Source organism: Loxodonta africana, chromosome 22 (assembly GCF_030014295.1).
Source record: "Loxodonta africana isolate mLoxAfr1 chromosome 22, mLoxAfr1.hap2, whole genome shotgun sequence".
In the NCBI taxonomy this organism is placed as follows: Eukaryota; Metazoa; Chordata; class Mammalia; order Proboscidea; family Elephantidae; genus Loxodonta; species Loxodonta africana.
The window spans coordinates 43,414,913-43,429,550 of record NC_087363.1 but is presented as its reverse complement, the minus strand read 5'-3'; the positions used below and the strand labels follow the sequence as shown (position 1 = coordinate 43,429,550).

General features: G+C 37.8%; 1 protein-coding gene across 1 annotated transcript in view; it reads right to left on the bottom strand.

The window, feature by feature from the left end:
* RAD18 (RAD18 E3 ubiquitin protein ligase) overlaps window positions 1-14,638 on the bottom strand; it is a 134,584-nt gene that overhangs the window by 46,580 nt on the left and 73,366 nt on the right. The window contains exon 10 of the mRNA XM_010590024.3: window positions 1,668-1,805. Coding sequence (XP_010588326.2) covers window positions 1,668-1,805 — 138 coding nt within the window. The remainder of the gene's footprint in view (window positions 1-1,667; window positions 1,806-14,638) is intronic.

Here is a 14,638-nt window from a genome sequence, read left to right as displayed (position 1 = left end):
CATCAGTACCAAAACAAAACTGCACCCTCTAATGCTTATCTGGGAAAGAGAAAAAGGAAGCTAACCAAGATGACCATCCAGGATCTCTAGGATCTCCTGTTGTAAACAGACCCTGGGATCAAGGTAAGAGGGATCAATTACCCTTACCCTGTAAACTCACTGAACCCAGGCAACTCTATTATTCAATGGGCCAGGAGAATTCAATCAAGCTTGGAAACCAGGGAACAGGAATTCAACTTAAAACAATGTTCTATTTTTGTACTTTTATCCATTTTCTTCTCCTACTTCTTCTCTTCTTACATAGCTTTTAGAATATAAATTTCCTCTTGGGAAAAACATCATTTAGCAATTAGTGGGCATTGAAAGCCAGTTATCCTTCATCTCTGCTCTTAGATCTCAGAATGCAGGACCTCAAATAGAGGCCCAAACTGTGAGGCTGGGACATCAGACCTCCTCACAGACATGCAACAAAAACAGATTCTGCTTCTTACTTGAGAGAACATGCCTCTTGATGACTTTATTTTGGTACTTCAATAAGCAAGTTTATTCTAAGGAGCAAAAATTACACTAGTTGTATGATGTTATATAAAACTCACCTTTTCAGTCAGTGTCCGTCTGTCTGTCCTCCTCTCTCTCATATTCCCCACCCTTCCCAGACATGCTTATTCATGCACAGCACTCTACCAGCAACCTCTGAATGCCAATGAGTGCAACATTTATGTACATATACACATATAACCCCCAAGCAATCAATCATATTTGAGGGATTCAACCAATATACAAAAAGTTCTCCTGATGGGAGCTATGAAGCCAGATTTTCTCAGGAGCTTAACTACTTTCTAGGAATATCTTTTAGCAACTGCATGAACAAATTCAAATTGGTCAAAGACCATGAGGCATATACTGAGGCAGTAACTACTAAACAGCACCAGGAGAATTTAGGACAAAAATAAGGAATGATAGTTCTTATACTACATGGAGGTACTGAACTGTGAAATATAGTTCCCTGTACATTTTCTTCCCTATTATGATTCTGTTTTGTTCACTGGCCCAAAATCCTGGCAATAGAAATATAATATTAATCTCAGATTTTAAAAGGAGTCAAAATGAAGGAATGTGTCATGGTTTGGCATACCAGGTGTATTAGCCTTACTTTTTTTTTTAAGGGTTTATTGTGGTGAAGTATACATGACAAAAGATTTGCCATTTCAGCCATTCTGAAGTGTCCGTTTCAGTGACATTAATTACATTCACCACGTTATGTGCTCTAGATTTTTTAGCAGAACGTTCCACTCAAAATAATTACCAGTGTTCTATAAGAAAAACAATTAATCTCTGTAGGATATCTTAGGATCTCCCGCAATAAATCCTATACCTAGAAAATATCCTCAAGCTTAAAAGAACTAAAAAACTTGATTATCATTAACCAAAAGGAAGACAGATTTTAGATACTCTGTTTCTTCAAGATATTCTCCCCATCACCTTTCCCAGAGTAATAAACCTAGTTTATCTCCAAGGACTGCTATATGAAGTTTATCTTAAAAATACTTTTGCCCATTTCAAATACCTACTAACTTCAAAGTAAATTCCTTTAATTTTATTTTCTTTCATATCACAAGTAAATACTGAAATTCAACACGCTTCTGCTTTTAATGAAAGTCTCTTACTCATGCACACAGGTAACAGTTTTTCTGTAGATTCATCTTCTCTTTTTGTTACTGTTTTTTTGGACATTTCAACAGTTTTCTTGTATCCTTTTCTGGCCTGATCGACCAGAAGCTGAAATTCATTCTGATGTTTTTTACCTGAAATTCAAAAGATCTTCTTAGAAAAGCAGGGACTATAAAGGTTAGCCATCCACAACTAACAAAATAAATATCAAGAAGTGTACAAACTTGCTCTAAAACCGCACTCTTAGGAATCACTTGCAATGAATTTAAAAGCTGCCAAGCACAAGAATACAAACATGAAAATGATATGATATTCCTAAGGGTATTCCACGCTCTAGAGAGGCTTTTGATACAGCATGAGAGCCACTGCTTCCTTAGTATACCATTAGAGAGGGAAGGTGCAAACCCAAAAGACATCATTCTAATTTCCAAGATACAAAACAGTACTAAGATGAAGAGTAGTAATTTGGTTATAAAAACAAAGGATATACATGCCAATTCCTTTATTTTTCTTGCCCATTTCCCACTACAACCCTGTTACTTTAACGTTCTAAGAACGTCCCCCAATCCACCTTATCTTAAGATATTATAATAACATCAATCTTAATTTACTACCAAAAAAAAAATTTTTTTTTTTAATTAGTAGAGGAGCCCTGGTGGTGCAGTGGTTAAGAGCTTGGCTACTAATCAAAAGGTAGGCAGTTCAAATCAGCCAGCCATTCCTTGGAAACCTTATGGGGCAGTTCTACCGTGTCCTATAGGGTTGCTATGAGTTGGAATCGACTTGACAGCAACGGGTTTTTTTAAGCATAAGTTAATTAACCCTGACCTCAGGTCACCATTATTAGTCATACATTATTTTATTCAATAAACAGTAGCCTGTCAGCTTTAGAGCAGGAAATTTCTGACATCTGTTCGTGATTCTATATCATGGTTTAAATAGCCGAGGTTGCAGTTCACTTATCTAGCAACCATAAACATGTAAGCCATGGTTCAAGATAATGTCATAAATTCTGCATGATACATTTTAGAAAAGAATCATACTACAAACAGTTTTGGAACTGTTTTCAAAAAATAACCAACAATATACTATTTAATCACATGGTGTCTTCCATTTTCTCTGTAGCAAAATACTAAAAATAAGTGGGTTTAAGGGGAAATTTGTGCTTCATCTGAAAACTATGCATTGTCCAGAGCCACTCTTCTAGGATTTGAGTCTTTCATTGCCTTTGAGCTATGTTACAACTCTGTAAATCGTAGATAACTGAGAGCAACGGAAAATAACCCCTGTGGTAGTACAGAGGTTAAGAGTTCGGCTGCTAACCAAAAGGTCAGCAGATCACATCTACCAGGAGCTCCTTGGAAACCCTACGGGGCAGTTCTACTCTGTGCTAGAGGGTTGTTATGAGTTGGAATCAGCTCGACTGCAACGGGTTTGGTTTGTAGACATGCAAATTTCTGTCTGGTAGAAGTTGAACTGACTTCCCTCCCCAAATGTGGAAGAAGCCAATTTTGCCTGCATTTGTACATTCATTTTAATATTCCTGATCTATAAATGTGTCTGTTCTTTGGACTCTCCTTTGAATGCTTTATAATATCTAAGGGCACTCTCTAATAATGAGTTAAATAAAATCCGTAACACGTGTTTATTTTATATCTATATGGGAGTGTTGATTTTACCTGTGTTTGAAAATAACCCTTTCACATGGGATAAGAGAGCACTAAATTATGAAATAAAGAAGAGAAAAGTTGGATTCCTATATTTGGATATTTATAGGCATAGGAAAGACTGCTCATAGTTTCAATATATTTAGGTGATACCAATGTACTGAGTTGTAAAATTTCTGGTAAGTTTTAAATATGAGTCTGATTAAAATATCTGCTAAAGAAATGTAGGCTGGCCATAAAGATTTAGAAACAGGTGAGATTCTGTCTAGAAAAATACAAGCTAAGTAATTTCTTTCAAGTCCTATTTAACTTTATGCAGTTAAGGGTAATTATCTTGCATTTCTTCAACTCCACAGAATCAATGGGCTACCACCACCACCACCATTACGTAGCTTTTGATAGCTAAGGGTAATACAGCTCTGTGGCGTTTACATCACCTAGTGAGACAGATCCAGGCCTTCTGCAGAGCTGACATTTTCCTAGTAAGGTCACTTCACTGTGTACATCTGGATTATGAATTTAAGAATTACTCCAGAAACTTGCTAAAGCAATCTCTATAACCGTTAAAGATACTTAATGAATTCATCATTTCAAGTAATAAAATCCCAGATTCAAAAGAGGCTGTCTTTTTCTTTTTTTTAACTTTATTATACTGGTTGGAAACCAGAAAGTAAATGGCAGCCACTGCTCTGGCCGGGGTCCAAGAAGTCCAACACCCTGCTCAGAAAGTGAACGAGACCAAAAGATTATGCCTAATGAAAATTGTTCTCACCTGTTCACCTCATTTTAGGCACTCTGCCATTTGGCAAGGAGTACTCCAGAGTTTAAATTGTCAGTTCTGCTGGTTACTTGCCTTGAATTTACCTCTTAAAACTTTTAAGTGGCTCAGCTAATCGTGGGATCTGATGAATAAGCCCCCACTCACCCAACTCATATTCTTCAAGGTTTTTAATACTTGAATCATACCACCCTTTTTGCATTTTCAGGTTGAAATATCCTAATTTTTTCTAGCACCAAGTCGGGCTCTTCACTCCCTGCTCACTGTAACTATTCTTTTTTGGACCAGCTTTTACTGCCAGAGTGTCTCTGAGTCTGCCCAGTGGTGCACAAGGCTGAAACCAGGCTCTCCAGAAGTGAGACAGACTCACACCCCTCTACAGTGATGCCACTGAGATACTTATTCATCTACTTTAAATCAAGAAACTGGTTTGGAGTCAGTGTATTCCAAAGTAAAATCCCGTATTATTTTTTTCACCAACCACCTATGACACCCAAGCAGCTAAACATGGATGGAGAACACAGTGACAATAAAAGCTAACATTCACTAAGGGCTTATCCTTTAGTCCTGAACAGGTGAGTCTCACTTTAAATTCATAATCATAAGTATCAAATGAACACTCAATAGTGCTGTACAACCCTTCTATCTTTCTTTAGTGAAGTTTGCTTTACCATTCTCCAAAATGACTACTTCACACTTTTTTGTCTTTATTCAAACCCCAATACACCCTTCTCAGTGTTTCAGTTGGCCTCACGCTAATTTGAAAACACAGAAACATTCTAACAGGAACTCTATCGTCTCCCAGCCACCATTATACCTGCATCTGTGCACATGATGATCTATCTCCCTTGTTGCTAACATGTAACAACTGTCCTTGCTGAAATCAAACGCCAAGTAATATTCTGGATCCCATCCCGAAGGCCTTCTCAAAGACAATTCCTGCAATTATCTTTTCTCTTGCCTATATCGTCTATTTCTCTCTTTTGAATCTTTCCACTGGCATACAAATATGCCTGATGTTGTATTTCTGAAACTGAGAGTGTGGGCTTTGAAAACGACTTTGTAGGTTCAGATTAGCACTTTTTCTTAATAAAAGAATAAGAACAGAATACCAGACTGCATTCAAAATGAAAACCAATATTGTTTTATGAAGCTTTTGTTTCAGTAATGTGTGTATATAGCTAGTAGTGACATAAAATATATTTCTCACTATAGGTTGCAGTCTGAAAGGTCTAGAAGCCAGTAAGTTAAGTATGTCCCAAATTAAAACAAACAAGTAAAATTTTCCCTTTCCCCAACATCCACCTCCAGCTACCACATCATTTCTGACAAAGTAAAGCTTCCCCTAAAGAGATGTAAATGGTAATGGTCTCCCTTCTTCACCTCCAACTTGGCCTCAACCAATTCTAAGTGCTTCCGATGCGTCTTCTCTGATGAAACTGTTCTTGCAAAAGTTCCCAAAAACCTCCAAGATGTGAGATCCACTGGTTACTTCCATCTCCTCTTACTCAACCTTTCAGCAACATCTGACACAATTCACCATTTCTTCTTTCTTGAAACAATTTCTTTTCCTAAATTTTCTGATACCACATTTCACAGTTTTCCTCCTGTCTTATGCCCACTTCTTTACATTCTTAGCTTGCTCCTTCTCCTCTGACCATCTTCTACACTCTAAAATAGCAGATTTCAAAGTGCACTGGCTGACTGCTAAGGTTTCTTAGACTCTTTCAGAGGGTTGATGAGGTAAAACCTGTTTTCATAATAATACTAAAAAGTTATTTGCTTTTTTTTATGTTAACATATGCACTGACAGTTTAATATCAATCGTGAGTAAAACTGCTGGTAGCATGCATCAAGGAAGTGACATAAAACTGTACTAGTAATCACTGTATATAACACAGACATGCACTCACAATTAAAGATGTCCTTGATAAAGCAGTAAAAATATTATTAATTTTACTAAATTTTGAGCCTTGAGTCTTTTTAATAACCTCCATGATAAAACAGGAAGTAGGAATAAAGCACTTCTGCTGCATACCAAAGTACAATGGATGCTTGAGAAAACATTTGTGTGATTGACTTGTGAGCTAAACTAGCCACTTTTTTCATGGGACACTATTTTTACTTGAAACAATGACAGAAGACAAACTATAGTTATTCAGACTCAGTTATCTGACACAGGTTTTTGTCAAAAACGAATGAGGTAAGTCTGTCATTTCAAGGAAAGCAAGTAACAGTATTTACCACTAAAGATAAAATTAAAACTTCCCAGTGAAAATCAGAATTGTGGATAACTTGCATCTACCACTGTGAGCTTGACAGCTTCCCAACTTTTCTGATGAGATTTGGAGAAGTATTAAGGAATGCTGATTTTTTTCATATCACATAATGAAATGTGCAAACATTTGGAAAATCTGAATAACTCAATGAACCAATATTTCCAAATAACCAACAAATCATGTTACAAAATCTGCAGAGGTAAAATATCCATTCAAAGTACAAGACAGATCAGTGGATTTTAACGTAACAGATAATGTCACTAAGTTATGATTTCAGGATGAGTTTCTTAAAAAATTCATGTATGGTCATGTAACTACCACCACAATCATGATATAGAAGATTTAAATCACCCAAAAGAGCTTCTTCATGACCCTTTGCAGTCAATCCCCTTTCCACCTGAAGCCCCTGGCAGCACCAACTTGCTGTCACTATTATATTTGCCTTTTCTGGATTTCATACAAATGGAATCATATAGTATACTATCTTTTTTGTCTGACTTCTTTCTCTTAACATAATGTTTCTGAGACTAAACTTTGTTTCATGTATCAGGAGTTCATTCTTTTTCATTGCTGAGTACAGCCTTGGAAACCCACTGGGGGAATTTCTACCCTGCCCAATAGGGTTGCTATGAGTTGGAATCAACTCGAGGGCACATGACAACAACAACAAGAATTCTTTATATAATATAAATACTACTTCTTTGTCAAATATAAGTTTCACAAGTATTGTCTCCAAATATGTAGTTTGCATTTTCATTTTCATAACAGTATCTTCTGAAGGGCAGAAGTTTTAATTTTAGTGAAATCTAATTTATCAATTTTTTTTCTTCTGTGGTTCATGTTATTTGTGAGCTAGCTTACCCAAAGTCACAAAGATTTCCTTCTAAAAGTTTTATAGTTTTAGCTGTTATACTTAATCCTGTGATCCTCAAGTTAATATCTGGGAACGGTATACAATAAAAGCTTTTTTTTTTTTTTTTTTGGCGTTTGGGTATCTAATTGTTTTGCCACCATTTGTCGAAAATGAATTATACCCATTGAATTACATTGACGTCTTTGTCAAAAATGAATTACATTATATGTGTGCATTTAGCTCTGGACTCTGTTTTGTTTAATTAACCTATATGCCTATCCCAATGCCAATTCTTTTTATCAGCTTCTGCAGTCTGAAATTGATCGAACATACAATCAGGATGCATTGGTAATTACTGGCGATTGGAATGCGAAAGTTGGAAACAAAGAAGAAGGATCAGTAGTTGGAAAATATGGCCTTGGTGATAGAAACAATGCCGGAGATTGAATGATAGAATTTTGCCAAGACCAACGACTTCTTCATTGCAAATACCTTTTTTCAACAACATAAATGGCAACTATACACATGGACCTCGCCAGATGGAACACACAGGAATCAAATTGACTACATGTGTGGAAACAGACGATGGAAAAGCTCAATATCATCAGTCAGAACAAGGCCAGGGGCTGACTGTGAACAGACCATCAATTGCTCATACACAAGTTCAAGCTGAAACTGAAAAAAATCAGAGTAAGTCCACGAGAACCAAAATACAACCTTTAGTATGTCCCACCTGAATTTAGAGACCATCTCAAGAACAGATGTGACACGTTGAACACTAATGACCTAAGACCAGACGAGTTGTGGAATGACATCAAGGACATCATACATGAAGAATGCAAGACGTCACTGAAAAGACAGGAAAGAAAGAAAAGACCAAGATGGATGTCAGAAGAGACTCTGAAACTTGCTCTCGAATGTCAAGCAGCTAAAGCGAAAGGAAGAATTGATGAAGTAAAAGAAGTGAACAGAAGATTACAAAGGGCGGCTCCAGAAGACAAAGTAAAGTATTATAATGACATGTGCAAAGAGCTGGAGATGGAAAACCAAAAGGGAAGAACATGCTCGGCATTTCTCAAGCTGAAAGAACTGAAGAAAAAACTGAAGCCTAGAGTTCCAATAGTGAAGGGTTCTATGGAGAAAATATTAAATGACGCAGGAAGCATCAAAAGAAAATGGAAGGAATACAGAGTTCTTACACCAAAAAGAATTAGTTGATGTTCAACCATTTCAAGGGGTAGCCTATGATCAGGAGCCGATGGTGCTAAAGGAAGAAGTCCAAGCTGCACTGAAGGCACTGACGAAAAACAAGGCTCCAGGAATTGATGGAACATCAAGTGAGACGTTTCAACAAACGGATGCAGCGCTGAAACTGCTCACTCATCTATACCAAGAAATATGGAAGTCTGCTTCCTGGCCAACTGACTGGAAGAGATCTATATTTATGCCTATTCCCAAGAAAGGTGATCTGACTGTGGAAATTTTCAAACAATATCATTAATATCACACGCAAGCAAAATTTTGTGGGAATATCATTCAAAAGCACTGCAGCAGTTTATCGACAGGAAATTGCCAGAAATACCTGTGTTTTATTGACTACACAAATGCATTTGACTGTGTGGATCATAACAAATTATGGATAACATTGCAAAGAATGGGAATCCCGGAACATTTAACGGTGTTCCTGAGGAATCTTTACATAGATCAAGAGGTGGCTGTTTGGACAGAACAAGGGGATACTGAGTGGTTTAAAATCGGGAGAGGTGTGCGTCAGGGCTGTAACCTTTCACCATACCTATTCAACCTGTATGCTGAGCAAATAATCTGAGAAGCTGGACTATATGAAGAACAGGGCACCAGGATTAAAGGAAGACTCGTTGACAACCTGCGTTATGCAGATGACACAACCTTGCTTGCTGAAAGAGGACTTGAAGCACTTACTAATGAAGAACAAAGACCACAGCCTTCAGTATGGATTACACCTCAACATAAAGAAAACAAACACCCTCACAACTGGACCAATAAGCAACATTTCGATAAAGGGAGAAAGGATTGAACTTGTCAAGGATTTCATTTTACTTGGATCCACAATCGACAGCCACAGAAGCACCAGTCAAGAAACCCAAAGACGCATTGCATTGGGCAAATCTGCTGCAAAGGACCTCTTTAAAGTGCTGAAAAGCAAAGATGACACCCTGAAGACTAAGGTACGTCTGACCCAAGCCATGGTATTTTCAATCGCATCATATGCCTGTGAAAGCCGGACAATGAATAAGGAAGATCAAAGAACTGACGCTTTCGAATGGTGGTGTTGGCAAAAAATATTGAATACACCATGGACTGCCAAAAGAACGAACAAATCTGTCTTGGAAGAAGTACAACCAGAAAGCTCCTTAGTAGCAAGGATGGTGAGACTGCATCTTACATAATTTGCACATGGTGTCAGGAGGGATCAGTCCCTGGAGAAGGACATGATGGTCAGTAAAGTTCAGAGTCAGCGGAAAAGAGGAAGACCCTCAACAAGCTGGATTTCCACAGTGGCTGCAACAATGAGCTCAAGCATAACAACAATTGTAAGGGTGGCACAGGACCGGACAGTGTTTTGTTCTGTTGTGCATAGGGTCTCTGTGAGTTGGAACTGACTTGGTGGCACCTAGCAACAACAAAAATGCCAATTCTAGTCTTAATTACTGTGGCTTTACAGTAACTTTTTTTTTTTTTTTATACTAACTCTTGAACTCATGTATAGTAAATCCTTCTTTGTTTTTCTTTTCAAAACTGTTTTGGCAATTTCACGTTTATGTCCGTTAGTTCACATGTTTGGCTTATGTTCCAAGGATATATGCATATGTATGTGTATGAGTGCGCATACACATAAAAATACATGCATTTTTGTATATCTATAAACCAGTATCTAAATAAATGTTACTTTCTTTTGTTTTGTCTGCTCTAGGTCCTTTGCATTTCCATATAAACTTTAGAATCAGCTTGTCAAAAGTGTGGTGAGACTGTGTTGAATAGAAAGGTTGATTTAGGGAGAACTGACATCTTAATAGGGCCCCAGTGGCACAGTGGTTAAGAACTCAGGCTGCTAACCAAAAGGTCAGCAGTTCAAATTTGTCAGCCGCTCCTTGGAAACCCTATGGGGCAGTTCTACTCTCTCCTACAGGGTCACCATGAGTCAGAATCAACTCGACAGCTACAGATTTGGTTTTGGGGCCATCTTAACAATAATGAGTCTTCTAATTCAAGAACACAGTATATGTCTCCATTTCTTTAGGTCTTCTTTTATTTCTCTCAGTGATGTTTTGTAGCATTCAAGGTACAGGACTTGCACATGTTTTGTTAAGTCTCTGCCCAAATATTTCATATACTTAATGCTATTGTAGGTGGTGGTTTTTTCATTTCCAATTATTTGTTGCTATTATATAGAAATACAATTGATTTTTGTATATTTTCCTTGTATTCTGCAAACTTGTTAAGCTTATTATTAATTCGAGGAGCTTTCTGTAAATTCTTTAGGGTTTTCTATACAGATGATCATGTTTTTGTGAATAAAAACAATTTTGTTTCTTCCTTTCAAATCTCTGTATTGTTTATTTCTCCTTCTTGCCTTTTACACTGATTAGTGTGTGAAAGCACCAGAATTGAGGCGCTTGACCTTAGTAAAATGGCTGCCCCAGGTCTGAGTCCAGACTCCATCTTTACTTCTGCCCACTTACCCAGGGATTATAAACCTTTGACAGAGATTTAAGCCTGTAGTTAAGAAATGTTTTTCCTTGTGGTTAAGCTAAGGGTGTGGAAAGAGAGTTTTCAAAGGGGGTCTGCTATAAATAGCTTATCAGGAATCTCCTGCTAAGTAGCCCTCAGGAAATATCTTGCTCAAGAAGCTATTTTAACAGAAGTCTCAGAAACAATGCCCTGTGATTGCCCCCCTTTAGGCATGTACTCCTATATTTTAAGAGAGTAACCAACCCAGACAATCCACATATACGCTTTATACCAATCCCCTTTAGTCCCCCACTTCAATATGTCCTGCCCCTCACTTGCCTAAAGGCTTGAAAATCAACCAAAAAACTATTGCTAGTCCCTGATTCCACTGTATAAATGTACCTATTCAGCTTCAGTTCCTCAGAGTGTCTGGTTTCATTGTGAGATCACATGTATCCCCAGTTCGAACTGTCCTGAGCCCTTAATAAATCTCTTTGCTTTTATTTTTACGGAGTATGCGTTCTGACTCTTTGATACTAGGACCTACAGTATGATGTTAAATAAAGTGGCAACCAGGGGGAAAGCATTCACTATTTTATTATTAAATATGATGTTAGTTGGAGGTTTTTTCCAAGATATCTTTTATCAGATTGAAGAAATTCTAGTTTACTGAGAGTTTTTATCATTAATGGGTGTACAATTTTGTCAAATGCTTTCTCTACATCTCTTGAGGGGATCATACAGTTTTTTCTTTTTCAGTGTGTTAACATGGTGAATTACACTGATTGATTTTTAGACATTAAACCAATCTTGCATTTCTAAGATAAATCCCACTTGACTCAGATGTATTATCCTTTTTATGGAGCCCTGGTGGCACAGTGGTTAAGAGCTATAGCTGCTAACCAAAATGCTGGCAGTTCAAATTTACCAGTTGCTCCTTGGAAACCCTATGGGGCAGTTCTATTCTGTTCTATGGGGTTGCTATGAGTCAGAATTGACTTGATAGCAATAGGTTTTTTTTCAGGTTTTGGTGGTGAAACAACTAAGTGCTTGGCTGCTAACTGAAAGTTTGGCAGTAAGAACCCACCCAGAGGCTCCAAGGAAGAAAGACTTGGCAATCTGCTGCCATAAAGATTAAAAAAAAAAAAAAAAAAGCATAGAAAATCCTATTAGGCGGTTCTACTCTGTCACATGGAGTCACTATGAGTCAAAATTGACTCAATGGCACCTAACAACAACAATCCTTTTTATATATGCTGGATTCAATTTGCTAAAATTTTGTTAGGGATTTTTGCATCTGTGTTCATGAGAAATATTGGTCAGAAATTTATTAGAAGGTCTTTGTCTGGTTTGGTATCATGAAAATTCTGGCCTCACAAAATGTGGTTAAAAGTGTTCCCTCCTTTTCCATTTTTTGAAAAGGGTTTGTGTATAATTGGTACTTCTTTTCTTATGTTCCACAGAACTCATCAGTAAAGGAATTAGGACCTGGAGTTTTCTTCCTGGGAAAGCAAAATAAATTTCTTTAATAGATGTAGGACTATGCAGCTTATGTACTTCTTCTTGAGAGTTGCTGTTGTTGTTGTTGTTGTTAGGTGTTGTTGAGTCAGTTCCGACCTACAGCAACCCTATGCACGACAGAACAAAACGCTACCCAGTCCTGGGCCATCCTTACAATCGTTGTTATGCTTGAGCTCATTGTTGCAGCCACTGTGTCAATTCACCTCGTTGAGGGTCTGCTTTTCCACTGACCCTGTACTCTGCCAGGCATGATGTCCTTCTCCAGGGACAGATCCCTCCTGACAACATGTCCAAAGTACGTAAGACGCGGTCTCGCCATCCAGGCCTCTAAGGAGCATTCTGGCCACACTTCTTCTAAGACAGATTTGTTCATTCTCTGGCAGTCCATGGTGTATTCAATATTCTTCACCAACACCACAATTCAAAGAGATCAATTCTTCTTCAGTCTTCCTTATTCATTGTCCAGCTTTCACATGCATATGACGTAACTGAAAATACCATGGCTTGGGTCAGGTGCACCTTAGTCTTCAGGGTGACATCTTCGCTCTTCAACACTTTGAAGAGGTCCTTTGCAGCAGATTTGCCCAATGCAATGCGTCTTTTGATTTCTTTTTTTTTTTTTAATAATTTTTATTGTGCTTTAAGTGAATGTTTTCAAATCAAGTCAGTCTGTCACAAATAATCTTATATACACCTTACTCCATACTCCCACTTACTCTCCCCCTAATGAGTCAGCCCACTCCCTCCTTCCAGTCTCTCCTTTCGTGATGCTTTTGCCAGTTTCTAACCCTCTCTACCCTCCTATCTCCCCTCCAGACAGAAGATGCCAACACAGTCTCAAGTGTCCACCTTTTACAAGTAGCTAACTCTTCATCAGCATCTCTCTCCAACCCACTGTCCCGTCCCTTCCATGTCTGATGAATTGTCTTCGGGAACGGTTCCTGTCCTGAGCCAACAGAAGGTTTGGGGACCATGACCGCTGGGATTCCTCTAGTCTCAGTCAGACCATTAAGTCTGGTCTTTTTATGAGAATTTGGGGTCTGCATCCCACTTCTCTCCGGCTCCCTTCTTTTGATTTCCCTACTGCTGCTTCCGTGATTGTTGATCGTGGATCCAAGCAAAATGAAACCCTTGACAACTTCAATCTTGTCTCCCTTTACCATGATGTTGCTCACTGGTCCAGTTGTAAGGATTTTTGTTTTCTTTATGTTGAGGTGTAATCCATACTGAAGGCTGTGGTCTTTGATCTTCATCAGTAAGTGCTTCAAGTTCTCTTCACTTTAAGCAACACAGGTTGCTAACAAGTCTTCCTCCAATTCTGATGCCCCGTTCTTTTTCATACAGTCCAGCTTCTCGGGTTATTTGCTCAGCATACAGATTGAATAGGTATGGTAAAAAGATACAACCCTGACGCACATCTTTCCTGACTTTAAACCGCTCAGTATCCCCTTGTTCTGTCCAAACAATTACCTCTTGATCTATGTAAAGGTTCCTCATGAGCACAATTAAGTGTTCTGGAATTCCCACTCTTTGCAATGTTAACCATAGTTTGTTATGGTCCAAACAGTCGAATGCCTTTGCACAGTCAAAAAAACACAGGTAAACATCCTTCTTGAGAGAGGTTTGGTAATATGTGTCTTTCGAGGAATTCATTCATGTATGTTCTCAAATTAATTGTTACAAAATTGTTCACAATATTCCCTTTTTATTCTTTTCATATCAGTTAAGATCCTTAGAAATTAACCCTGTTTTAGTCCTGATATTCAAATTGACTCGACGGCAGTGGGTGGATTCATAATTTGTGTCTTCTCTCTTTTTGTTCTGATCACACTTGCTAGAGGTTTATCAATTTTATTGCTCTTTACAAAAAACCAGTTTTTGGTTTTATAAATTCTCTCTGTAGTTTTTGTTTTCCATTTCATTGATTTCTGCTCTTGTCTTTACTGCCACCTTCCTTCTGCTTACTTTGGGTACAGTTTGGTCTTTTTTTTCCTAGTTTCTGAAGATGAAAGCTTAGATCACTAATTTAAGACCTTTTTTCCTTTTCTAATATAAACATTTAATGCTATACATTTCCCGCTAAGCACTGCTTTAGCTGCATCTTACACTGATACGATGTATTCTCATTCAGTCCAAAATATTTACTAACTTGCTTTTA